Here is a 25,625-nt window from a genome sequence, read left to right as displayed (position 1 = left end):
CCACAATTTGATTCCCCCTTCATTAATATGCATGCTCCACCATGAACCAAAATAATTTTTTGAGACCATATTAGAAATTCAAACTCTAGGAAGAAGATTTAATTTATCTGCAAGAAAATGTTGCTCCTCCTAATACTCCTGTTCTTCTGGCAAAGTTAAGGTAAGTATTGTCGGCAGAATGTTCTCTATCTAAAACCTCAATATCAGTGAAGTCTTGCAAACTATTAGGTTCAATGCAGCTACCCAGCACATATGTGTCTAAGCTAGATATTGAAAAATCTCTTCTTTACTTCTGAAAAACTATGAATAAAGGGGGCTGACAAATCTCGGTCTAGCTAGCATGACCAACACATTTTATTTGGTATTGCACTCATTGGATGGTGAAAACAATGAGTGCAATAGCTTTCTGGGTGAACTATATGCTATGAAATAGGATATATTTTATTGGGTTTCAATTTCAAACACACCATAGCTGAGCAAGAAATAAATTGGTTCCACAATCAAACCCAGCTGACATCATGGGATCACAGAGGGCCAGAGGGCTTTCAAAGTAGCATAGAATTCCCAAGTGAAAGTGTCCTGTGCTCAGATCAAACCATGATCAAATAATGCTTGAAGTATGATTCTTTACATATGGAAGATTTGGTTGTGTACAAATGCTCTGTTGTGAATTGATTTATTTATTTTTTGCTGGTCTTACTAAGCTCTATCCAAGTCATTAAAAAAAAGATGATGAAAAAGTAATATAATATTGCTTACAGTTTGCAGAATTGTAAAATTCTGATTATTTTAAGTATTTATGAGTGATCTTGGCTGCTATTTTTATAGTATCTCTGTTGTTTTTAATTAGAATTGTTTTTATTGTTTCACTTCATTTTAATTGTTAGCCAGCCAGAATCATATACTATATATGAGATGAGCAGCCCATAAATGTATTATATAAATTAAATCAATAAATAAAAATCACAATGATCACACACAAACACCCATAAATGCAGTATTTCAGTTTCTGGAAGAGCTGCATTCTTGTCTTGTTAATACATTTTCTTGGTGCATCAGCAAACTACGGTAGCCATAAGAAAGTAATAAATAATGCTTGTTTATATATATTTTATCTGAAACAATGATGTAAATCCCACCAAAACATTCTGGGAATTTGCCAGCTATTGAAATTAAGATAAATTACCTTAGCTTCTTGCAAATGATTTTTTCCCTGGGATCTTAAGAGCTAATAAAAATATAGTGTTTTTATTCTTGTGCATCAATACGGATTTTTTTAATTCTTTTTTTATATGTACTATATAATTCTAAGTCTTGATTAAGATTCAGCCCACATGGAGTTTATAATCAGTATTTATCACATCTGAAAAACTCCCAGGAATATGAAGTTTCCTAATAGCACTTCATGTTCAATATAAGATGACTGGGAGTTAACTTTATAGCATGTGCACACACACTAATTCAATGCTCCATTCTCTTTGCTTTCCCTTATGTTTGCAGTTTTATCTCTTTACAAGATGCCTCATCTTTATTACAATCAAGAAGTTTCTTGAGTTCTGAAGCTTCTTGGATAAGAAGCAAAACATTTTCAAGAAAAAAAAGTTCCGTTGCCTTTTGGAAAAAAGCACCTTTGGGACAACCATCTGGAATCTGGATGATTGAGAATCTCCATAAACATTAACATTAATTTTCAGGACATAATCAAATGTCAAGAATTCTGTCTTCCCACATAAAATCTTGTGAGTCTTTCAGTACTTGTAATTATTTATATACAAATATTTGGAGGATATTCCACAAAAACATCTCTGGCAAAGATGACTGATTCTTGCAATAGCCTCTAAATGATGTGAAGGCTTGGTTTGTGATTCAGTGCATCTTGTGAACATAGCCAAAGAAATGGGTATATCTCTTGGCAAATGAAAGAACATTTGCTAAAAGCCATAAATGCACACAGTCACTTTCAGAGTGATGCCTATGAAGTACAGTGAGGCTTTTTCATGTGAATTATTTGCAATGGAGGTTCTCCTTTATCCATGGAATAAACATCAGGGTTACTCTTTCGTCTACCTTCACATATCTAAAGCAGAAACACCTAGTGATCACTCTGTCATAATTGCTTTGGCAATGAGTAAGGATTTTTTATAGATGAAGATTTAGATCTATACCTATGCCTGGCATACGTGATTGATGAGTAATGTTCAAGTACTCTGAAGCATAATCTACTTTGGAACGGAATCCAGGTTGAGAATCAATAATATCAGTTCACTTCTCTGGAAGCCAAAAATCTTTACATGGCTTCAGTCCACATGTCAATACAGCTACAATATTTGACTTCAAGGCCATTATATTTGAGGGTTTTTATACTCCTGAAACAATGCTATTAAGAAAACAAAAATCTATGTGGAGACTCATATATGTTGCTCATTACCATTCTGACTTTTGTGTTAATAACAGAACTGCGCGGTTTGCATTACAACTACTACTTGCCCATGCATGAACTACATTCCAATTTTCTTGTATTATATTGAGCTGAATTTTTACATGGCGATACATATGCAAATCAGGCCAGTCTTTCCATGCGGTTGTTGATGTTTAAAGGAGCCTTCTCTCTGTGCTATTTATCTTGGTACTGATTGGAAACCTTTGATGGAAAAATGACACCCAAAGGCCAATCTGGAAATCAGGAAGGAATTATTCACTCCACTTTTCTCTTAATTGCTATTTTAGATTAATATGCAGTTTCATCATCCACTGGTAATCTTCATGTTTCCTTGTGTTGTTTACTGCATGCGATGCAATTCTTTTAGAGACTAAACAGAACTGCAGTATGTTACACAGATAGGAATGTGCTAAGCAGGGAAAGTAGCACAGGTTGGCTTGCATTCATTTTAGGGAATACCATTTTGCAGCTGCTAATTACATACTTTTTTTAAAAAAAGTATGCTTTAAACTATTTTTGTTGTATTTTAAAATATTTAAATATTAGTGAAATATATCTTAAATGTATTTATTTATTTCGTGTATAAAGGTAACGTAAAGGTTCCCCTCGCACATATGTGCTAGTCATTCCCAACTCTAGGGGGCAGTGCTCATCTCCGTTTCAAAGCCAAAGAGCCAAGCATTGTCCAAAGACGTCTCCTTAATCATGTGGCCAGCATAACTAAATGCTGAAGGTGCATGAAATGCTTTTACCGTCCCATCAAAGATGGTCCCTATTTTTCTACTTGCATTTTTTACATGATTTCGAACCTGCTAGATTGGCAGAAGCTGGAACAAATAATGGGAGCTCACTCCATTATGCAGCGCTAGGGATTTGAACTGCCAGACTGCCAACCTTTCTGATCGACAATCTCAGCGTCTTAGCCACTGAGACACCGCATCCCTTAGGATTTAGTGTATAGTGAAGGGATATTAGCCAGGATACTATAATGTTAGTACAATCAGTGGTGGGATTCAGCTAGTTTGCATTACTTCCGAAGAACCAGTTGTTAAGTTTCTGAGCAGTTTGGTGAACTGGTTGTTTCAAGAAATCATTAGGGCAGAGAACCAGTTGTTAAATTATTTGAATCCCACTACTCAGTACAATGTAGTTGTTTGGCTGCCTAAGACTGCTAGTTTGTTCAGTCCATGCTCATGTGCTATCCATGGTGCACCACAGTAGCCAAACTAGCTACACACTTAGTTCTTAGTGGGGTTTTTCCCTCCACCAATGTTGAATCTCATTTGGGCATTACATTTGGGCACCAGTTGGGATCATACTTCTGCCCAAAGCACCATCATTTTTCTCACTGAAATGGAACCCATTTATCTACTTGCATGTAACATGCTTTTAACTGCTAGGTTGGCAGAAGATGAGGCAAGTGATGGGAGATCACTCTGTCATGTGGTGCTACGACTCAAACCACCGGAGCACAGACCTTCTCCAGTATCTTTAAGACACTGAGCCACCACGCCTCTTTATATTTTAAATGAAGGCATGTTACAAAATTAAAAGCTAAAGCCCTAACTTGGAAAAAACTTAAACAGGACATTGTTTTAGCAAGAACTATAATTCAATATTTCTTATCTATATATTTATAGAGATATTATTTCTCTAACCCCAAACAAATTTTAAATATATTGTTTTATTCTTATGAGTAGTACTGAACAATTAGGCTTCAGTACAATGAATAATGATGGGTTGTTTTTTTTTAAATAATCATTGTTTGCATGTGTTCCTGCAAACCCTAGGATTGTCGACTGCAACTCGTCTGGATACTAGATGGGGAAAGGATAGGAAAGAAGAAAAACATGAGTTTCAATCTATAAACTGTTTCAAACTTCTCTGGAGACCTTGCATCACTGGGAAAGTGGGGGACTGAGAGAGCCAAAGTGTAGTTGCACATATGAATGAGAGTAGAAGAATGACTAAAAGAAGGTTAATAGGAAGTGGAGCACAGATATGGCACTTATTTCCCCTAGATCAGATGACAGTTAGCTGCATCTTTTGTCCAATTTTTAATCCAGAAGAAAGCAAATCTTTGCCTAAGCACACAATACACTAAGTCACAATTGTTTTTTAATCTCATCTGGCTTTAATTTCAACTGACTGGGATTGCCAATATGTCTAGATAACCATTGCTTACAGTTTATACTATCTGCCTTCACCTAAAACAGTGCCCTCCAACCTTTTGGGCGCCTGGGACCAGTTCTGTGGAGAGAGTTAGAGTTTAGAGTTTATTGGCTTTGTATGCTGCCCACTCCCAAAGGGCTCCGGGCGGCTTACAATAAAACAGGGAGAGGGGATAAATAAGACAATACAAGACAATGCAACAATTTAAAAAAGCAGCAACATTCACAATTGAAGTGGGGTCGGATACTTCAACAGCCCCCAGCCTGCCGGAACAGCCAGGACTTAGTAGCTTTATGGAAGGCTGGGAGGGTAGTGAGGGTCCGGATCTCCACGGGGAGCTTGTTCCAGAGGGCTGGAGCAGCATCAGAGAAGGCCCTCCCCCGGGGGGTCACCAGCCAACATTGGCTGGCAGATGGAATACGGAGAAGGCCAAGCCTGTGCGATCGAATCGGTCTTTGGGAGGTAATTGGCAGGAGGCGGTCTCTCAGGTACCCAGGTCCGATGCCATGCAGGGCTTTATAAGTAACGACTAGCACCTTGAAGCATGTCCAGAGACCAATGGGCAGCCAGTGCAGCTTGCGGAGGATAGGTGTAACGTGGGTGTACCTAGGTCCACCCACAATCGCTCGCACGGCTGCATTCTGGACTAACTGAAGTCTTTGAACATTCTTCAAGGGCAGCCCCATGTAGAGGCATTACAGTAATCCAGTCTTGAGGTGATGAGGGCGTGAGTGACTATCTGAAGTGCCTCCCGGTCCAGGTAGGGTCACAATTGGTGCCCCAGGCAAACCTGGAAAAAGACCCCCCTGGTCACAGCCGACAAATGATGTTCTAACGTCAGCTGTGGATCCAGGAGGACTCCCAAATTGCGGGCCCTCTCTGAGGAGCGTATAATTTCACCCCCCAGCCTGAGAGATGGAATAGTTAGCCAATCTTTGGGAGAGAGCATCAATAGCTACTCAGTCTTGTCGGGATTGAGTGCAAGCTTGTTCATTCCCATCCAGACCCTGACAGCCTCCAGGCACTGGCACATCACTTCTACCGCTTCACTGAGTTGGCATGGGGTGGACAGATACAATTGTGTATCATCCGCATATTGATGGTATTTAATCCCGTGCCGGCGTATGATCTCACCCAGCGGCTTCATGTAGATGTTAAATAGGAGGGGGGACAGGACCGAGCCCTGTGGCACCCCATAATTGAGGGGCCTAGGGGTCGACCTCTGCCCTCCAACCAACACCGACTGTGACCTGTTCGAGAGGTAGGAGGAGAACCACCGAAGAACGGTGCCTCCCACCCCCACCTCTCACAACCGTCGCAGAAGGATACCATGGTCGATGGTATCGAAGGCCGCTGAGAGGTCAAGGAGCACTAGGATAGAGGAGTGACCCCTATCCCTGGCTCGCCAGAGATCATCGATCAGCGTGACCAAAGCAGTTTCCATGCTGTAACCAGGCCTGAACCAGACTGAAAGGGATCCAGATAATCGGTTTCATCCAAGGACCGTCGGAGTTGAGAGGTTTTTTTTCTGCAGGCCAGAGGGGGCTTGGTTTTGTATGCTGCTTACATCCTGCGGATGGGGCTTTGCTTTTTTACACAGCCCAGTTTCTGGCATGCCATGGACAAGTGCCGGTCCACAGACCTAACCCTAACCCTAACCCTGACCTAAAGCACCAAGCAAAAAACTCAATAAACCATATGTACAAGTTGTAACACAGTAATGGACATGGGCAGCATTTCTCTGAATAGCCACATATTTAAAGGGAAATAACAACATTAGCCAATCTTACAATCTCTTGAAAATGAGGGCTGAATGAAGCCCAGCCTGGTACAGCATGGATCATCTTATCTGGTACAGCAAAACAGTCAGACAAGTTTAGAGAAATGGAGGGAAAGAATCTAGTAAAGCTTATGTTATTCTGACCTACATTTATGCCTTCTTCAAAGATTGAACAGGTTAATTTCGATCAAAATAGCTTGGAATACATTGCAGTATTTTAATACCTGTTGGGCAATACTTCAGTTATGACCAATCCAAATATTCAAAAGATCTGTTACAGTATGTTTGGTTTCCTAGTTCTCAGAAATGCTTCCCAGGTAGGAATTTGTGAGTTTCACTCAAAGCATTACAATCAGACTTCATGTTTTCAGAAACATGAAAGGGGACTGCAAACCATATTCTAATGAGTAATGTACCATAGCTGCTTGCACTAATTCATTCAGCCTGCAGTCTCCATCTTCGGAATGAGTTTAAAATGCAGAATCAAAACTTGAGTTGCTCTACACATACTCACCCCATCCCCAACAATATGAATTGTGAATCAACAGAAATCCACCCTCTCACCACTTTTTCATCATGTAGCCTTGGTTAACAAAAGATTGGCCAAAGGGAGGGAAGGGTAAAAAAAACCCCAAATACCTCTGAGAGGCAGCTATATATGGGTGGGAGGGAAAGAAATAAAGTTAAAACAAATGCAAACAATTGCCCCATTTTGCAACAATTATATCATCAAAATAATTATACTAGAAATCCTGGTAGAGAAATTCAGAACGGTTTCAATTATAATGGCATGGCTGCAATTAAGCACTATGGCTGCTGGGCAGGGAGAAATGGGTTCAGAATGAAGAAACAAGTCCAAATTGTACAGATATGAAACCAGAACCTGGAAAGTTGAGTAATCAACAACTAAAAAGTCACACATAACAGACATCATATAAATACCACACAAAGAATAGCCCAAAGCACACACTCTGCTAGAGAGAAGTTCCCTGATGATGGACTCCAGTACAAATCCGAAAGCTTCGAAGATTAAATCTTTGGTCCCAGTGACCAACCCAGATTGGATCCTGCAACATTATCCTGGGACATGTATATTCTCCTTCATTCATGAAAGCCCCTTTGCCCAAGTTAACTATGAAATGAGGTGGAGGAGAGGTTGCAAAAATTCCATTCACTAGAAAATAGATCACTGTTCCAAAACTTGTATGTATTTGTTTTCATAGATTTTCATGGGTGTAGGTATGCTGGTCTTGTTGTATTCGGGTCTTTTCCCATGTAAGATTGAGATTGTCTTGGCAACGTTTCAGCGAGATCTCACTCGCCATCTTCAGGCTGGGTTTTGGGCTTAAAGTGTGATCGGAGCTGCCGTCTTTCTATAAATTTTGGTGGGGGTGTGTGGAGTGCTGGCTTTATTTCAGTAAGTGGAATGATTGGTTGTGCAGTTGTATCATGATTGGTAGATTGGTGCTGATTGGTGCTGGCTGTGTGTCTATTGTTGTTTCATGTTGTAACGGCCTGGGTGATGGGTAGGGCTCATTTGTTGACTCGTCCCTTTGCATTAGGTTGGTAATTGTTTTTCTTTGGAGTCTGTTGGAGATTAATATGTTTGTGAATTCAGTTTTCAAGTGGTCTTTGTCAGCTAGGCATTTGGTTCTGGAGATGAGGGTCTTGGCTACAGAGTTGATCTGTGCAGGGTGGTAATGGGATTGTGCATTTAAGTAGAGGTTGGTATGTGTTTTTTTCTGGTAGATGCTATGTCCTAGGGAGCCATTGGGTTTTTTGTAGATTAGGACATCCAGAAAGGGAAGTTGGTTGTTTGCTTCTATTTCCATGGTGAATTGTATTTTGGGGTGTAGGCTGTTGAGATGTGTGAGGAAGTTGTCCAGTTTTTCTTTCCCATGTGGTCAAATCACAAAAGTGTCATCAACATATCTAAGCCAGAGTTTGGGTTTATATTCAGATTTATCTAAGGCGTTAGTTTCAAAATGTTCCATGTATAAGTTTGCGATGACTGGTGAGAGGGATGATCCCATGGGTGCTCCTTCTATGTGTTGGTTAGGCAGTGGTTGGTCAGGTCCAGGATGTGCTTAGGGGGGTTGTGTTTGTTCTGGATAGCTGTCAATGCTTCTTTTATAGGGACTTGGATGAAGAGGAATATGACATCAAAGCTTACAAGTAGGTCGCTGGGTTGTAGGTTTTGTTTCTTTATTGTTTCTATGAAGTGGAGTGAGTTTTGTACGTGTGAGATGATGGATTCTGTGTAGGGTTGGAGTTGTTTGGTGAGGAATTTGGCAAGATTCTGTAGAGGTGAGCCTATGGAACTGACTATGGGTCTGAGTGGTGTTCCTTCTTTTTGTATCTTGGGGAGGCCATAGAGTTAGGAGCATCTGGAAGATTTCTCTCTGGGGATGATTCTTTGCTGGATCTCTTCACTGATGAGAGAGGCTTTTATTTCGCATTTGGTGATTTTTTCCAGGTAGGTGGTGGGGTCCGTGTTTAGAGGTTTGTAAGCGGGGTCTTGGAGTAGGTTGGATAGTTTGGCTTGGTAGTCAGATGTGTTCATCACCACTGTAGTATTACCTTTGTCTGCTGGGAGAGGTTGTTGTCTTTCCTCAGGTTGGTGAGTGCTTTTTGTTCTTCTTGCTGTAAGTTGCTTCTGGGTGGATTGCTGGAGCAAAGGACATTGGTGACTGCAAGTCTGATTTTATTGGCTTCATCTGGGTTGATTTTGGTGAGTGTAGCTTCAACTCCACATATGATGTCTTCAGTGGGGATGCATTTAGGGGCAACTGCAAAGTTGAATCATCTGGAAAGGACATTGGTTTCAGCCGTGGTGAGGGTTCAGTCTGATATGTTGTGTACTGTTTGTTTCATGAGTTGCTGTGGAGGGGGGTTGGGCTTCTGTTGTTTTTCTAAGATCTTGAGGAGAATCTTGGCAGTGTCCCCTGGAACCCCAGCATGCGTAGTGAGGGCAGAATTGGGAGTACATGCAATTGGCACAAGGGCCATGTTGAAGACTGTTTCTAACTGCCTAAGAATAATCGAGATGGAGGAAGGGAGGTTAGTAAAGGTAGCGCTAATGGAGCAGATTATCTCAAGTAATAAAAATAATTGGTTATCAAGAATTTTGAAGCAGGTATCAAGCTTTGGTATTCCTTTAAACTGGCAGCAGCACGATCTTAGGCAGATCAGAACTTGGATTGCACAGAGATTTATGGACATAAGTGCACAATTAGACATTGCACAAGTGACAGCAACAAAAGTTTGCCCCTGGTTATCAGTAAACAAACAAATTTTTAAAATAGAAAAATCTTTAACTTCGCCTTTATCTCCCATCATAAGGAGATTTTTTTCCAAATTGAGATTGGACCAATTTCAAACAAACATGCTTTGGGACAGGTATAAGGGGATCCCTGTAAGTGAAAGAGTCTGTTTATGTGGGATGGGGGAAGTCTAAACAATATCCCACGTAATTTTTGATTGCCCCCTGTACTCAGATTTGAGGGAACACCAGTTGGGTAGGATCTTTTATACCAGCACCCCTAAGTCTAAAGAGCACTTTTTGCAACATTGTTTGTTAGGTACTAATTTGAAGTTGGTGAAATGGATTGCCAAATTTACTGTAAAGTTGATGGAAATAAGGACAAAGTTGGTGCAGCAGAATGTGATAGATTGCAGGAAAGACCACTTGACGGGGTAGATGTAGGGATGACATTGTAATATAATTTCAAGCATATTTAATTTGTATCTTAAATTATTGCATTCTATTTTGATTATATTTTAAATTGTATTTTATTTCATTTACATTTTAAATTGTGGTTTATTTTAATCTCATTTTAAATTGTAGTTTTTGTCTCTGAAACTTAATATTTTGATATGGCCCAAGGACTAATCAATAAAGATTGATTGATTGTTTGTTTTTCTAGTCTGTGGAGTTTGTTGGTGTGTGTGTCTATCTTGTAGGAGGTTTCTGTTTTGGCTCTCCAGAGGGCCAGTTGTTTGGACTTGTCTCAGAATGCTGGGTGGATTTTGTTGCTGAGTTTAAGGTGAAGAGTGAGTAGGTCCTGATTGGTTTGGTCTAGTAGGAATCTTTTCCTGTAGAGTTCATTTCTGATTAGGTTTAATTCAGTTCTTTTCAGGGTCCTTTCGGTGGCTGAGGTTTTAGAATGGAATTTTAGTTGGAAGCATGTGGGGATCAGGCTTTTATCTCGGCAGTTGCGTAGGAATGTGAGGTCATATAAGATGATGGCTCTTTGGACTTCAAGTTTCTCGTAGGTCCTGGTGAGCAGGAAGGTTTCCTCCCTATAGAGGTAAGATATTTGTTTTCATAGATTTTCATGGCTGTAGGTATGCTGGTCTTGTTGTATTCGTAGCCAAGACCCTCATCTCCAGAACCAAACACCTAGCCAACAAAGACCACCTGAAAACTGAATTACACACTCTCACAAATGTATTAATCTCCAACGGATTCCAAAGAAAAACAATTACCAACCTAATCCAAAGGGAGACTCCCCCAAAAAACCAAGACACAGAATAGGACAACGGCATCGCCCTCCTCCCTTACATCAAATGCACCACAGATAAAATCAGCAAAATTCTCCACAAACACAATATTAAGACGGCCTTCAACACTGACCAAAAAATAGGCAACATCTTAAGAAACCCCAAAGAAAAGATCCAGCTAGAAAACCAAGGAGTCTATAAAATACCATGCAAAATCTGCCCGGCAACATACATAGGACAAACGAACAGGAGAATAAATGCACGCATCGCAGAATGTAAGAATGCAGTCAGAAAAGAAGAAAAAACTTCCTCCCTTTTCCAGCATCTTAAAGCAACAGGACATGAAATTAATTTTGAAGGAACTAGGTTAATCTCCAAAACTAAACACTTCAACAAGAGAATAATTATGGAAGCCATCGAAATAGAAAAACACCCCCACAACATGAATAAATTTGACGATACCTCCCACCTACCAGAAATCTGGAAACCAGCCCTATTCAACAAATGAGTCCCAGCCACGAAAACCAACACTGGACCTAGAACAACACAGGATGCTGCCACCAATCATCCTCACCAGACTCAAACCCAAACCCATCTCATAAACCAAATGCAACCACCATCCAGAAGTCAAACCATGGCAGCATCACCAACTGCTTCCCTCCCCTCCGACCCCCACACAAAGCAAACTGACACACACCATTAACACATGGCCAGACCGCAAACTCAGAGCCAAACCAAGCCCATCAGCTTACACCACAGCCATCAATTCAGGACATTACATCACAGAACTCATGAGGTTACAAGGCAAAGTCTCAGGATGTTATAACGCAGCCAACCCCCCAGGAGGTTGCAACACAGGACTCAGGATATCACTACAATAGAGCTCAGGATGTCATTACACAGCCCATTACCCAGGTCGTTATAACACAAAAGAACAATAGGCACACAGCCAGTACCTCAGCCACACAAGATGTTACAAAACAGCCGACTAATCTGAAAACATCAACTCCATCAACTAATCAAAATGTTACAACACAGCCAACCAATCCGCTTACAGCAACAAAGCCAGCACTCCACACACACACCCCACCAATATTTATACAAAGACGGCAGCTCCAATCACGCTTTGCTCGCACAAGCACAAAGCCGAAGGCACCAGCCTGAAGATGGCAAGTGGGACCTCGTCAAGACATTGCCAAGATACTCTCAATCTTACATGGGAAAGGACCCGAATACGGCAAGACCTGCGTACCTGTACCTGTGAAAATCTACGAGTGTGTGTGTGTGTGTGTGTGTGTGTGTGTGTGTGACAGCTTGGGTTCAAAATCTGAGTGCCACATGACACTCCCATTCTTGCTCCATCTCCTGCCCATCTGGCAGTTCAAAAGCATGCAAATCGGTGGTGGATTCCTACTGGTTCAGACTGGTTTGGCCAAACTGGTAGTGGCTTGGCAGCCTGGGTCACTGGAATTGGCAGCAACCCAGGCTTGCCTCACCCCCAAATTGGTTCTCCTGGCAGTACCATAGGTAGTGCATCTTGTTTTTTACTTCTGCACATGTGCAGAGCAATTTTGCTCACGGCGTGCCCCTGAGCAAACGGGCAGTAGCGGCTGCCGGAACCCACTCCTGATGCAAATGTGAGTAGAGAAATAGGTACCACTTTGGTGGGAAGGTAACAGCATTCAGTACACCTTGGCATATAGTCATGCTGGTCACATGACTGCAGAAGTATCTTTGGACAATGCTGGCTCCCTTGGTTAGGAAAAGGAGATGAGCACAGCCTCCTAGAGTTGGACATCATTGGAGAGGGGCAATCTTTATCTATCTATCTATCTATCTATCTATCTATCTATATCTATATCTATATCTATATCTATATCTATATCTATATCTATATCTATATCTATCTCTATCTCTATCTCTATCTCTATCTCTATCTCTATCTCTATCTCTATCTCTATCTCTATCTCTATCTCTATCTCTATCTCTATCTCTATCTCTATCTCTATCTCTATCTATCTATCATCTATCTATCTATCTATCTATCTATCTATCTATCTATCTATCTATATATATATATATATATATATATATATATATCTTATATACTTTGATGAAGGAAGTTTAAAAAGTCCTTGAAAGCTTGCATTTTAGGCAGGAATTATTAAAGGTATTCACTAAAAAGTTAGCATTATTCTTCCTTCAGGCCCAATGCTGTTATCCTTATTTTTCTGTTTGTTTTTGAATACATTATTGTTTGCTTATAAAGTATGATGTTATTATCTATTTCTCTTCTTTTGGGTAGTTAAAGAAACATAATTTAAGGTTTATTTCCGATTGTTTAAAATCCTCTGGTACTACAATCCTCAGTAACTTTTTGTTACAGCAATTTTCTGAAGAAAACCTCCTGCCTTGGTGGAATACTGCCCACCATTATTTTTTATCAGAAAATGAACTGTGATTACTTTTCATGCACTAGCCAATTATTACATATGCACAATGTCAAGTGTTACTACCTAATCATTTTCTTCAGCGGGATATGTTCAAGGAAGATGCTGAGATCCTTATGTACTTTACATATTATGTTATTGCTCTAGATATTGAGTTCAAAAGGTGATGGCCATTCATATAGCTCAAAATCTCAAGTACTGTTTAATAAAAGAGGGCTCACTGCTGCTTTTTTCCATTATTAAGACCTAGATATAATCAAAGGCAGTGGCCCTATGCTTTTATAAACTTTCTCAGACAATTGTCTATTATGAATGGGATAGGATAGGCAGTGAACTAAAGTTCCATTAGATTGATGTTTAAGGGCATGAATAGATCAAGAGGACAAGCATGGAAAGGCACATGGCCTTTCAATAGTTTATCGAAAGATGGTCTATATATGGCAACACTTCAGAATTAAAAAGAGCAAAGCTGGCAGAAGACTAACAAAACATGTCTTTAAGTATTATGCTGTGACTCATTATATGTAACCAGGAGTGAAGTCACTAACTACAATACTGAAATGAATGTTTTACATTTGTGAAATTAATGGATTCCTGGTAATAATTAAATATGATTAATTGTCTACTTTTTGGAGGCAGTCCATTATTATATAATCAAATAATTACACGTCTTTATGCCAACAAAATTGCAAGCAATTCTGAGGACACAGCTGTAGGAGAGCCACTCCATCCCTAACACAAAGGCTGCACTCATCACTTCTAGCCTCTTCTGCCTTTTGAAAATGCATTTTAGAATCTAGAGATGTCACAATGGAGCTCGTATCACTTCAGTCAAGCAGCAAATCTGATTAGGCACATGACTCTTGCAGCCACAGAAACATTCCAAATTTGCCCTCAGAGGAGCAAAATTGTTCATATTTCTCCAGAAAACTTCAGTGCTTTTGAAATTCCACAGACTAAACCAACTGCAACTAATTCAACCAACTAATTAAGGTTTGCAGTTGTATGTAGATACCACTCATTTAAATATTTAATTATAGTTTGTTTTAAACCCCTCTGCCTCTAAATACTTTTCAGGAAGCTTATGGATAAACACTAAACATTTAGAGTGAAAAAGAACTAGATAAACTATCTACTTATACTTGTCAGCAGGGTTCCAACATCATAGCATCATTCCTTTTAATGCCTGAGTTATGTTTTGAAATGGCTATAAATTCGAGAATAGAATGAGACCTTCTTACAATAAGGATGGTCTCAAAAGACAAGTCCAACTATAGTATATCATATTACTTGTAAACTAAAAAAAATATTGATGAGCGTCTATTCCCACTGATTTCCAAGTCCTGCAGATCACTAAAAGAAAAATGGTAAAAATTGGAGCGCCCCTCTAATATGCAGAATGACAGCAGCAAAAACATAAATTCTCCTCCTCTTGATTATTAATCGTCATGTCCCACCATTTTTAAAGTTAGTTTCTTTTTGTTAATAAAAAAGCCCAACCAACATTGCTAATTGTATGAATAGACTTCACATTTGGCTTGGCCCAGTGAAAATGCTGGAAGAAATCTAAGTCAATTCATTCAAGCCTAGTTAAAAGGCATTCATCATACTGATCATACTCCGGCAGTGCAATGGCTCAGCAGGTAAGAAAGCTGCTGACAGCTGGGTTTGAGACCTGAGTGCTGTGCAATGGGTGAGCTCCCGTTCCTGCCCCAAATCCTGCACACTTAGCAGTTTGAAAGCATGTAAATGTGAGTAGATAAATAGTTACCACTTCAGTAGAATGGTAACAGCATTCCATGTGCCTCTGCATATAGTCATTCTGGCTACATGACCACGGATGTTTATTTGGACAACACTGATTCCCTTGGCTAAGAAACAGAGATGAGCACTAGAGTTGGACACAACTGGATGGGGGAAAGCTCTACCTTTACTAATTACGCTAACAAAATAGATAGATAGATAGATAGATAGATAGATAGATAGATAGATAGATAGATAGATAGATAGATAGATAGATAGATGAACCACCTTCCAAACTCTTAATTGAATTTCGCATTCCAGAATGTCAAGGCTGCTTCAAATGTTACTCTTTTTTTAATCAAGAAAATATATGAATGAGACAGATTTCTTTATCTAACATCCAGGGTTCTCTCTAGTTCCTTGTGCAATTTATGTGATAGCTGGGCTTGTGCCATACATCACAGAGTGGCTGGCTATACTGCATGTGACTAGCAAGTTGGTAAAATACCAATTATGGATTAGTGTGAAGTGTGAATCAAGCAAACTGATTTATACAATAAACCACAATTAACAAAAATTGGCCTTAGCATGATATGTGAATCCAATCAGAAAGGAGCTCAGACATGCTGCTATGTAATATGCTAAACTGGCTTTGCTATGCCAGAAGACAAACTGTTTTGAAAGCTACTGGGCCCTGAGCCATCTACACTTGACAATCCTCCAGGATTTCAACAAAGAATGGATGAAACCCTGTTTCTCCAGTGCCCTCCTTATTGTCCTTATTGTAATTGCAGCAATAGTCATTCATCAACACTGCCTGAACTCAGAAACCCCCCATTGTTCTATGCTGCTACCTTAAGTCTGTTGCCATGTTTTTACCCAGGATGTGAGTACATCTGTGCAAAGAAATGGATGGCTCAGGAACCCCCCAAGGCTCCAGTCTCACTCTTCTTCACAGTGACATACTGAAAGAGGGAAGCAACATTGATCTGGGAACTGCATTTAAGGCACTCTATACCTTCTGCAGAAAACCCACTTTGGATAAAGATTATGGTTGTAGACTATTGTGCTCCGAAAGTCCAAAAGAAGGACCAGCAATATTAATTAATTAGAATTTTTTTTAAAAAAAACCTATCACTATCCAAAGAGTTGCTATTTTCTTGCCAGTCTCAGATTTCCTGGTCTCTGAAAGTAGAACTTTCACAGCAGAGGCAAGGCAGGGATGCTCAGTCATTTTATAAGCCCTGGAGAAATAAACCCACTATGTCCTATACTCTGCACAGAGAGTGATGGTTTGGCTTGGATTCTCTCTGTCTGCTAACAGAAGAACTGATAGATTTCAACTCTGCCAAAAACAGACACAAGCCAGCCAATAATCTATTCATCTAATCTAAAATTAGATTAAGTCCTTGATAACTATTAATTCCAGGAAGGTACCAGATAGGAAAGAATGAGTCCAAGTCAGAAATGGTAGCAACTAGAGTCACCACAAATTTGTTTTTCAAAATAGCTCCAGTGAGTTAGCCTTGTGGCAGGAGGAAGAATCTATCATATCTCTCCCAGATTTCAGATTAGTTGTATAAAGAAGTTTGACACTATGTACTGTTTTTTTACATAGGATTTTGCATCTTAAATTTGGATTCTTTCTCTAAATTGGAAGTCATTATTAATACCAAACCCCTAAACCCTGTGATTGTCAAAAGGCAAAGAACCACCCCAATTGTTTGAGGTTACACTATATCTTCAGTAATGTATTTAATTTCATAATGAACTTTTCTAGTTCCACACACTTTTCTTCATCCAAGCACATTAGCTTTTTTTAGTTCTTATAGCAATAGCAATTAGACTTATATGCCGCTTCATAGTGCTTTTACAGCCCTCTCTAAGCGGTTTACAGAGTCAGCCTATTCCCCCCAACAATCTGGATCCTCATTTTACCCACCTTGGAAGGATGGAAGGCTGAGTCAACCTTGAGCCTGGTGGGATTCGACCTGCCAAACTGCAGCTAGCAGTCAGCTGAAGTAGCATGTACTCTAACCACTGCACCATCTCGGCTCTTCTTTATGTAACACAAGAGCTGTTTAAACCAAGAAAGACTTAACATAGGTTTTCAATCTTTTTCCCCCATGGTAGGAAAGTAGCAGGGCTCAATTATTTACAGTTAAGGTCATCCCATGTGGAACTTAATTCTGAAGCTGTTCCTGAAAGTCTGGGCTTTCATTATAAGAAGAAATTATGCCAAAGGAAGAGTTTTTGCCATTACCCAGATATATTTGAAAACAGTATCCATAAAGAACAGCCAATGAGTGTCCTGTGGGTGGAGGGAAATCTAATCTAATCTATTGAAAAAATGTTAATTGAAGAAGACAATTTAAATTATGGATACAACCAAGCTTGTGATATTTACATCTGGAATATCTCAGAGTCCTGGCTACTATTTTTGTCAGCTGCCCAAAGTTGCTTTAGTGAGTTGAGTGGCTATAAGATTGAAATAAATAAATAAGATGGTTGACTCTGGATACTTGGGATGGGGCAACCTGGCACCATGGATAACCCCTAACCAAGCATCAAGTATATGGAATACTCAATACAGGTTGAGTATTGAGTATATTGTATTACATTCCCTGCAGATAGGAGCAATTTTCTTAAAAATAGAAAGGGAAGATTTCCAAGTTTACAGATAAATATCACATTTAACAAAAGCTTTTTTTTGTAAAAGGCAACCAAACTGTCCTACTTTTTTTAAGGGTGTTTCAATCCTGCAAAAAAAAAAGTATCAAAGATACAGGACAGTACACTTTTTTAGTTCCTGATGTACTCTCATATTTTCCTGGCAAAAGTATGGAAGTAATTAGACATTACCATTTTTCAGATTTTTTTTCAACTTTCCATTCACCTTGCAAGTTTCCAATTCAAGTATTATTCAGGCCTGACTCTGCTTAGCTTCTAAGCCCAGCCAAGGATTGCCACTAGCTGAAATGTCCTCTGAGAAGAAGCTGATGTTGATTAAACAAATGTCAAGAGCAGTTGAGGCAATTCCAATGAATCTTGATCCAGGCAGCATCCAAGAGGACCACACGTGATTTACCATTGATGCTGTCCAAAGATCAAATTAGGTTCATCTCTTTCCTTTTTTGTTTTTTGAAAACCTGTTTTGCTTTTCTAGGCCAACTTGAAATTCCATTTTGACTTTTGCTGTGTTAATATAGTCAGGTATTTTAACTTTCTTAATTGCCTTTGAAAACCATTGTATGAACATCAGCTGATCAGAAATATAAATTCTTACAAACAAATTTTCGTATATGTGATGTTAACAGTTATACTGACAGCATTATCTTGCTGGTGAGCCAGCTTGGTGCAGTGATTAAGGCTCCTGGCTGAACACCGGGAGACAATGAGTTCTAATCCCACCCGAAGTCCAAAGCCAGATGGATGACCTTGTGCCAGTCACTCTCAACCCTGGGAAGGAGGCAATGGCAAACCACTTCCAAAAAAACTTGCCAAGGAAACAGCAGGGACTAGTCTAGGCAGGACTCAAAAGGCAACAAAACAAAACTTTACTACCTTCTCACCAGCAACGCTTGGTCCCATAATTTTGTAGCATTGTTCAATGTCTGTCTTTAAATTTTGAAGAATTGTGCATACTGACAAACATTCCATTGTACCCCTGCCTGCAGCTCAGCAAAAGTCTGTAAAAGTCTAATTTCAGATCAAGGGCAAATAGTCTGTCCTTGTAATAACCCTGAAGCAGTCTCAAATCAGTTAAAGGCACATTACTTACAGCCCCTTAAAAACAAATTTAAGTCGCTGTTTATTTTGGTGTTAGGGAGAATGGTATAGTGATGGCTTATCTTTTTTTTAAAGGGGGGAAGTAGAGATAAACACATTAGTTTTCTGCAAAACTCAATGATGTATGCACCTTAATACAATGCAATCTATTAAGCTCCCTAAAAGATTATCCAAAGCTGGTGTTGATTTTTCATATTGATTATTCATATGTTTCATTGCTTATCTGTTTCCTTTCTGAGATCAGAAGGAAGTATGGATGAAGCTTCAGTTTTGTTTCTAGAAGAAAGGATTGGGGTGGGGGGAGAAGAGGTGGAGGAAAGATTGCTAAAGCAACCCAGCAGTCAACATTGCCACTCACTTATTTGCTCTTAACTTAATCAAAGCTTAACTTCAAAGCAGCCCGTAGCTGCATTAAAGAGGAAATTGCTCTTCAAAGCGGGCTTGGACTACTGAGCTGGAATGAAGCCAAAAACTAAGGCTTCTCCTGCTTTTTATTGTCTCCTCTCCCTTTCTTTTGTGAGACTTAGTAGACCGTCTGGGAAAAGCAGTGAAGGGCTCTCTCAGAAAGGCAATTCCTGGAGAGAAAAGACAATGAGCTAAATGTGAAAAAGGACTAAATGTGAAAAAGGACATTAGGAATGGAATCTGCCTGGTGTCTAACAATAAACAGCTTATTACCACAGCATGCAACAATTCTACTTTCAGTCCTTTGTGTTTGTTGATACAGTAGATGTCTACTGTTCACATAAATCCTTGATTTCCAATATCTGTTGAATATTCAATATGAAACAGGTGATGTCAGTTTTCACCTCTGATACTATTGATAACTGTTTAACATCTGAGATAAATTTACATGTGTGGATCGATGATGATTAATACATCAATTGGGAGAATTACTACTCTATATTATGAAGTCTGCCAGCTACGCTCATATATACAGTTATAGGAACTGAGCTCCAGTTTAACACAGACTTTTTTCTGAGTAACCAAATCTAGGTTTGCACTGTGTTTTATAATCATATATTATTTCTTGAAAAGGATAACTAATTCTCATTTTAGCAGTAATTTTAACTCTCAAAAAGAATGCAAAATGTCTCAAGGCAGAATTGTATTACTCCACAGTGTTATCTCATAAGATGGACTAAGAGGAGGATGCAAATCATAAAGTACCATTAAAGGCAAAGGTAAAGGTTCCCTCGCACATATGTGCTAGTTGTTCCTGACTCTAGGGGCAGTGCTCATCTCTATTTCAAAGCCGAAGAGCCAATGCTGTCCGAAGACATCTCCGTGGTCATGTGGCTGGCATGACTAAATGCCAAAGGCGCACGGAACCCTTTTACCTACCCACCAAAATGGTTCCTATTTTTCTACTTTGCATTTTTACATGCTTTTGAACTGCTAGGTTGGCAGAAGCTGGCACAAGTAATGGGAGCTCACTCGATTACATGGCACTAGGGATTCGAACCACCGAACTGCCAAGCTTTCTGACTGACAAGCTCAGCATCTTAGCCAATGGGCCACCGTGTCTCTTAAAATACCACTAGCTAGGAGTTAATCTGAATTTTGTCCTGTGTTATAAAACCTGCAAAAACAGAAAGGTTAGAATATGTGAAGGGACTATGTATAGATACAGAGGTAGATTCATCCACCCCATGGACAATTACAGTTCTACATGAATTCTCATATCTCTGAAAGTCTAAATTTCCCACAATGAGAAAAGAGATGCATTTAAATTCCACCAAAATCAAACAGGAGAAAATCATTACAAATAAAATCCCATTTGTTTCTGTGATGTTTAAGCTCCACTAAATTGCAGAATTGCAGCCACTATGCTCAGCCTAAGTAAGCAAGTAAAATATATCATCTGGATAGACATTATGCTTTGAGGGTAACAAATGAGAAAATAAGAGAAGAGGGAGATTTCTTTGGCTAAACTATTGTAGTATTAATTACTCTGAATATTAACTTTGTTCCATAACAATGCCCAACTTTAAAAAATGTTATTTCCATTGTTAACAATTGCACAGTCATCAGAACTTAATCTTCCATGTTCTCAAGACCCACATCAAGTTGAAATCAAATTAGAACTCTATGTTTAAAAAATGAACAGCCAATCCATCATACAAATTAATTGTCATCACTACCCTTACTAAAAAAAAAACTACATTACACTTCCCATCATTGCTCTAAACATATTTTTACACAGTAGCTATTATTCATTTCAAGGTTCTTCTAATATCCTCCTTTTTCTGGATACCATCAGAGAATCTACAGAGCTAAATTCTGGATCACATCTTCTAAATTGTTGAAGTATGAAATTTTTACTGAAACCATATGTAATGAACCCTAGAATTGCTGAATCTTTCAATCTATAGATGTCTTACACACACACACACACACACACACACACACACACACACCAGAAAATAGTATGTAATTTGTTTCTCCTAACAATGTCCCTTGAGCCTTCTGTTTTCTCTTTCCTTTCTTCATTTTACAATTAACCATGTTGAAATCTTGCTTGCCAGGATAAGCAAAAGAACACATGGGTGATATGATACCTGCAATCCCAAGTTGCATTTTGACCTCAAACATAAGCTTATATTTGCTTCTCTTTTTTATATACCACCTGTACCACCCAATGAACAGAGATTCATTAATTGCATGTACATAACAAGCTGAACATAAACATGGTTTTCAAACCACAGTGGCTAAGCTAAAACTCAACCATTAAATTTATCAAGTCATCACACTAAGGCCCAAAGACCTTTATTTGTTTTTGTTTCACATATATTCCCCCTTTATTATTTTTACAAATAACTCAAGGTCGTAAACATACTATTCTCCTCCTCCTATTTTCTCCACAGCAGCAGCAACAACAACAAGGTGAGTTGAGGTGAGTTGGGCTGAGAGTGTGTGATTGGTCCAAGATTTCATGATTAAGGCTGGACTGGAACTCACAATCAGTAAACCCAATTCACATGGTTGGTTAATCAATTAGTGCCGTAAGAGAACATAGCTGTATTCTGTACTCCACATAATGATTTACACACCTAATTGTGCCAAGAAATTGGAGCCATGCAAACATACATCCTTCATGCAGCTCAATCCTATGTAGAGTGAATGATTGGACCTCAGTCCTTAAATCTAGAAGATGTTGGATGGACACTACAGAATGCCAGATCAACTGTTCAGTCCATAGATACTGACCTGTCCATTGGAAAATGGGCTTCTTCCCCTTTCCGGAAGTCTGTGCTATTCTCCAGCCTGGCTAGCACTTCCATCCTCTTCACCATTGTCTCCAGCATATCACTCATTTTCCTCAGCACTCCTCTGGACTCCAGAGTCCCCATCACTGCAGTCATACAGGAAAGCAGGAGAAAGAGAAAGGAACAGAAGAACATTCTACAGTGGTGTTCAAGAAGAAGCAGAGATACATTCAGACAGACGGAAAGGGCAAACATTAATTCTTCTGAATGGGGAAAAGGCGAGAAAGAGTTGTTGACAAGATTTTAATCCGACCTACTTTACTACATGGTGTGCTCTGTTCTTGGAATAGCTTGTTCTCAGCAAAAACAATAAAATAACATTTGTGCCCCCCTAACCGCAAATATAACATTGTGTGATGGGCCTGTGTGAATCGCTCCTGATTGAGATCAAAGTGCAGATTCAATAGAGAAAGAAGGCATAGATCCAGCTTAGTTTGCAATTTTTAGATTAGAATAGAATTATTTATTGGCCAAGTGTGATTGGACACACAAGGAATTTTTCTCCGGTGCATAAGCTCTCACTGTATATAAAAATACATTTGAGATTCATAGAAAAACTAAGTTGAGCTGTAAGAAACCTTCTCTATGAGACTCCAATAAGAAGTTTCAGAGTGTTTGCAACACCTTCATTTTCCATCAGAATTTGGGTAAAAATAGCAGAGGTCACTAATCCTGTCAATTTTCAGCTAGGTGGCTATACGTTTTCCCAAATATTATCCCTGCATAACTTTTAAGGCAGAGAAAGCCGCGAAGGAAAAAGACAACGTAGCAGTTTCCAGATGATCCGGGAAAGAAAAGAGCCTTTAAAAACCCAATTAGGTATATGTCCTATTTTAATTTTAAAACTCAAACAAACAAGCTTTAAAAGTAAGTTCTATTTTTTTGTCTTGCTTTTCTATACTGCCACACTTGGTATAACCCTGAAGAACCATCAATGACTTGCTCCTATTAGATGATGCAGCTTTGCTGCCTCTGATCCTTTAATCTTTAGAGGTGTCAGGAAGCTAGGTGCCCAAAGAACCCGTCATCAGTGGCAGGACTTGATGGTGTCAGAGTTGTGGAAAACTGTTAACACTTTGTTAGATAGTTACTAGCAGTATAGACAGCAGAAGCAGGTTGGCACAATGAAATACAACAGCTTCCACAGAAGCAGCCTACTGAGAAAGTTGTATTTGTAGTTTGCAGTCCTCTACTTTAAAATAAAGTGTGCTTTTCAACACTACAGGTAGTCCTCAATTTACAACAGCTCATTTAGTGACCAAAGTTACAATGAAAAAAGTGATTTATGACCAGCTTTCACACTTATGACCATTGCAGCATCCCAGTGGTGGGATTCAGCCAGTTCGCACCTATTCGGGAAAACCGCTTGGTAACTTTCTAAGTAGTTCAGAGAACCGATCGTTGGAAGAAATCTTCTTTTGTTTTTTTCCACTTTACAATGCTAATCCTGTAAGGAAGGCAGGAAGGAACCATTCTGGTGTTGTTTCTAGCCTAATCTTTATTGACCTGCTTACAGAAACTGCCTCTCCGGTTAACCTTTATTACATTGTAACAGCTAAGGCGAAGTGTCCATCGACCTGAGTGACCTTGAGTTGGCCACGCCCACTCAGTCACATGACCACCGAGCCCCACCTACCCAGATGGTCATTAGGGCAGACAACCGGTTGTTAAATTATTTGAATCCCACCACTGCAGCATCCCCATGGTCACATGATCAAAATTCAGATGCTTGGCAACTGACTCATATTTATGATGATTGCAATGTCCCAGGGTCATGTGATTACATTTTGCAACCTTCTGACAAGCAAAAGTCAATGGGGAAGCCAGATTTACTTAACATCTGGGTTACTAACTTAACAATTGCAGTGATTCACTTAACAACTGTGGCAAGAAAGAGCATAAAATAGGGCAAAACTCACTTTAACAAATGTCTCATTTAACAATAGAAATGTTGGGCTCAATTGTGGTCATAAGTTAAGGACTACCTGTTCTTGTGCTACTCTGATTCCTATTCACTTATTGTCCAGAGATTAAAACCTCTGCCTCAATCCTTGGAATGTTAAAAGGAAAACGACTGATAAGTACATATAAGAAATCCACCTTGTTCCCATAGTCAAAGTGCTAAGAATTGAACTGATTCCCAGTTGGTTTGTCAGGACCAGCAGAAAAGTACCAAAAAAAAGTCTAGTCCTTAAGGTTTATAGTGGGCTACATTTAAAATTGTGAGAGCTGAGGAAAGGAAGGAAGTATTAGGTATACTTCTGAGGAGACCAATCAATATACTTGATGAAATGGAAAATGGAACTCAAATATTTATGTGCTAAGAGTTTGTCTTTAATATATCGCAAGATTCTTATTTTTGATATAATAGATTAACATGACCACCCAACTAAAGTTATTTCCAGGATTTCCAGGATTTGTGCTGTAACCTTAGTCTTGTTATTCAATAAATATTTTGACAGCTATGGGAATTATTTCTTGCAAAACACCTTCGGAGAACATTACAAACGGCATTAACTTTCATTACTTAATACATTTACCCATAGATTCCTTTATCATGTTGGCTGAGAAACCAAGCCTATTGGTTTTTTTAGTTCATGCTAATGCCAGAAAGACCTTGAGATGAAAGCAAAGGACAGAGAACAAATTCATCCTGTATAATATTTATATGTACGCCCCCTACAAAGCTAAGTTACTCATCAAATTTATTGCTGTCATTTCATTCTTCTGAACTTCTTTAAAGCAAATTTTCATTTACAAAGCAGCAGGAGGTTAGAGGACAAGAGAAACAATTGGGGACCTACAGACACACTGTAATGTAATGCATATTTTCCCTAGCATCAAACATAGGCCTGCCACCAAACAGTAAAACGCAGCGTGCCCCAATGGTTCTGGATTAAGAGACAAAATTCTTTCAGCTCCCATATCTGGGAGGCAAAAATCTCTACTCTTCTGCTGCCATCTAGGTGCTATCTGGATTTTGCCAATCAAGGCATAAGATTACTAATATTTATTTATATTTTTTGCTTCTGTTATTTGGTTAGATTTATACCCATCCTTTTCTCCAAGAGTTCAAGGCATTTTACAAGTCATCTCCCATCATTATATTCCTACCTAGCAATCCTATGAAGTAGGCTGGGCTGAAGGAAAGTAACAGGGCCATAAGCACTGAGCAGATTTCTGTTCATGATGGAACTTAAGTCTTCCTGATCCTAGTTCAACCAATTAGCCACAATACCATACTAGCTCTGAATTAAGTATTTTGGGAATCAAGGTTCAGGTCCACAATGGCTATCACTTAAATTTCAGGTTATTAATTGCATGACCTTTGTGAGGAGTTTTAATTCTTAGCAAATTTTCTATTATAAGAGGCAAAATATAAAAAGGCCAATATCCTTGTGCAGAGATTGGCTAAGAAAAGTAATACTATAGCTATAAAGTTCTACATATCTACAATGAGGCTGTTAAGGCACAAAAAA

The 25,625-nt window shown here is 39.2% G+C and overlaps 1 protein-coding gene across 1 annotated transcript in view; it reads right to left on the bottom strand.

The window, feature by feature from the left end:
• The window catches only part of MGAT5B (alpha-1,6-mannosylglycoprotein 6-beta-N-acetylglucosaminyltransferase B), a 260,592-nt gene that overhangs the window by 127,986 nt on the left and 106,981 nt on the right, over nt 1–25,625 (bottom strand). Inside the window, 1 exon segment of the mRNA XM_032211348.1 lies at nt 22,088–22,232. Coding sequence (XP_032067239.1) covers nt 22,088–22,232 — 145 coding nt within the window.

The sequence above is a fragment of the Thamnophis elegans genome, chromosome 2 (genome assembly GCF_009769535.1).
Source record: "Thamnophis elegans isolate rThaEle1 chromosome 2, rThaEle1.pri, whole genome shotgun sequence".
Lineage (NCBI taxonomy): Eukaryota > Metazoa > Chordata > Lepidosauria > Squamata > Colubridae > Thamnophis > Thamnophis elegans.
This window is presented reverse-complemented; position numbering and strand designations above follow the sequence as displayed.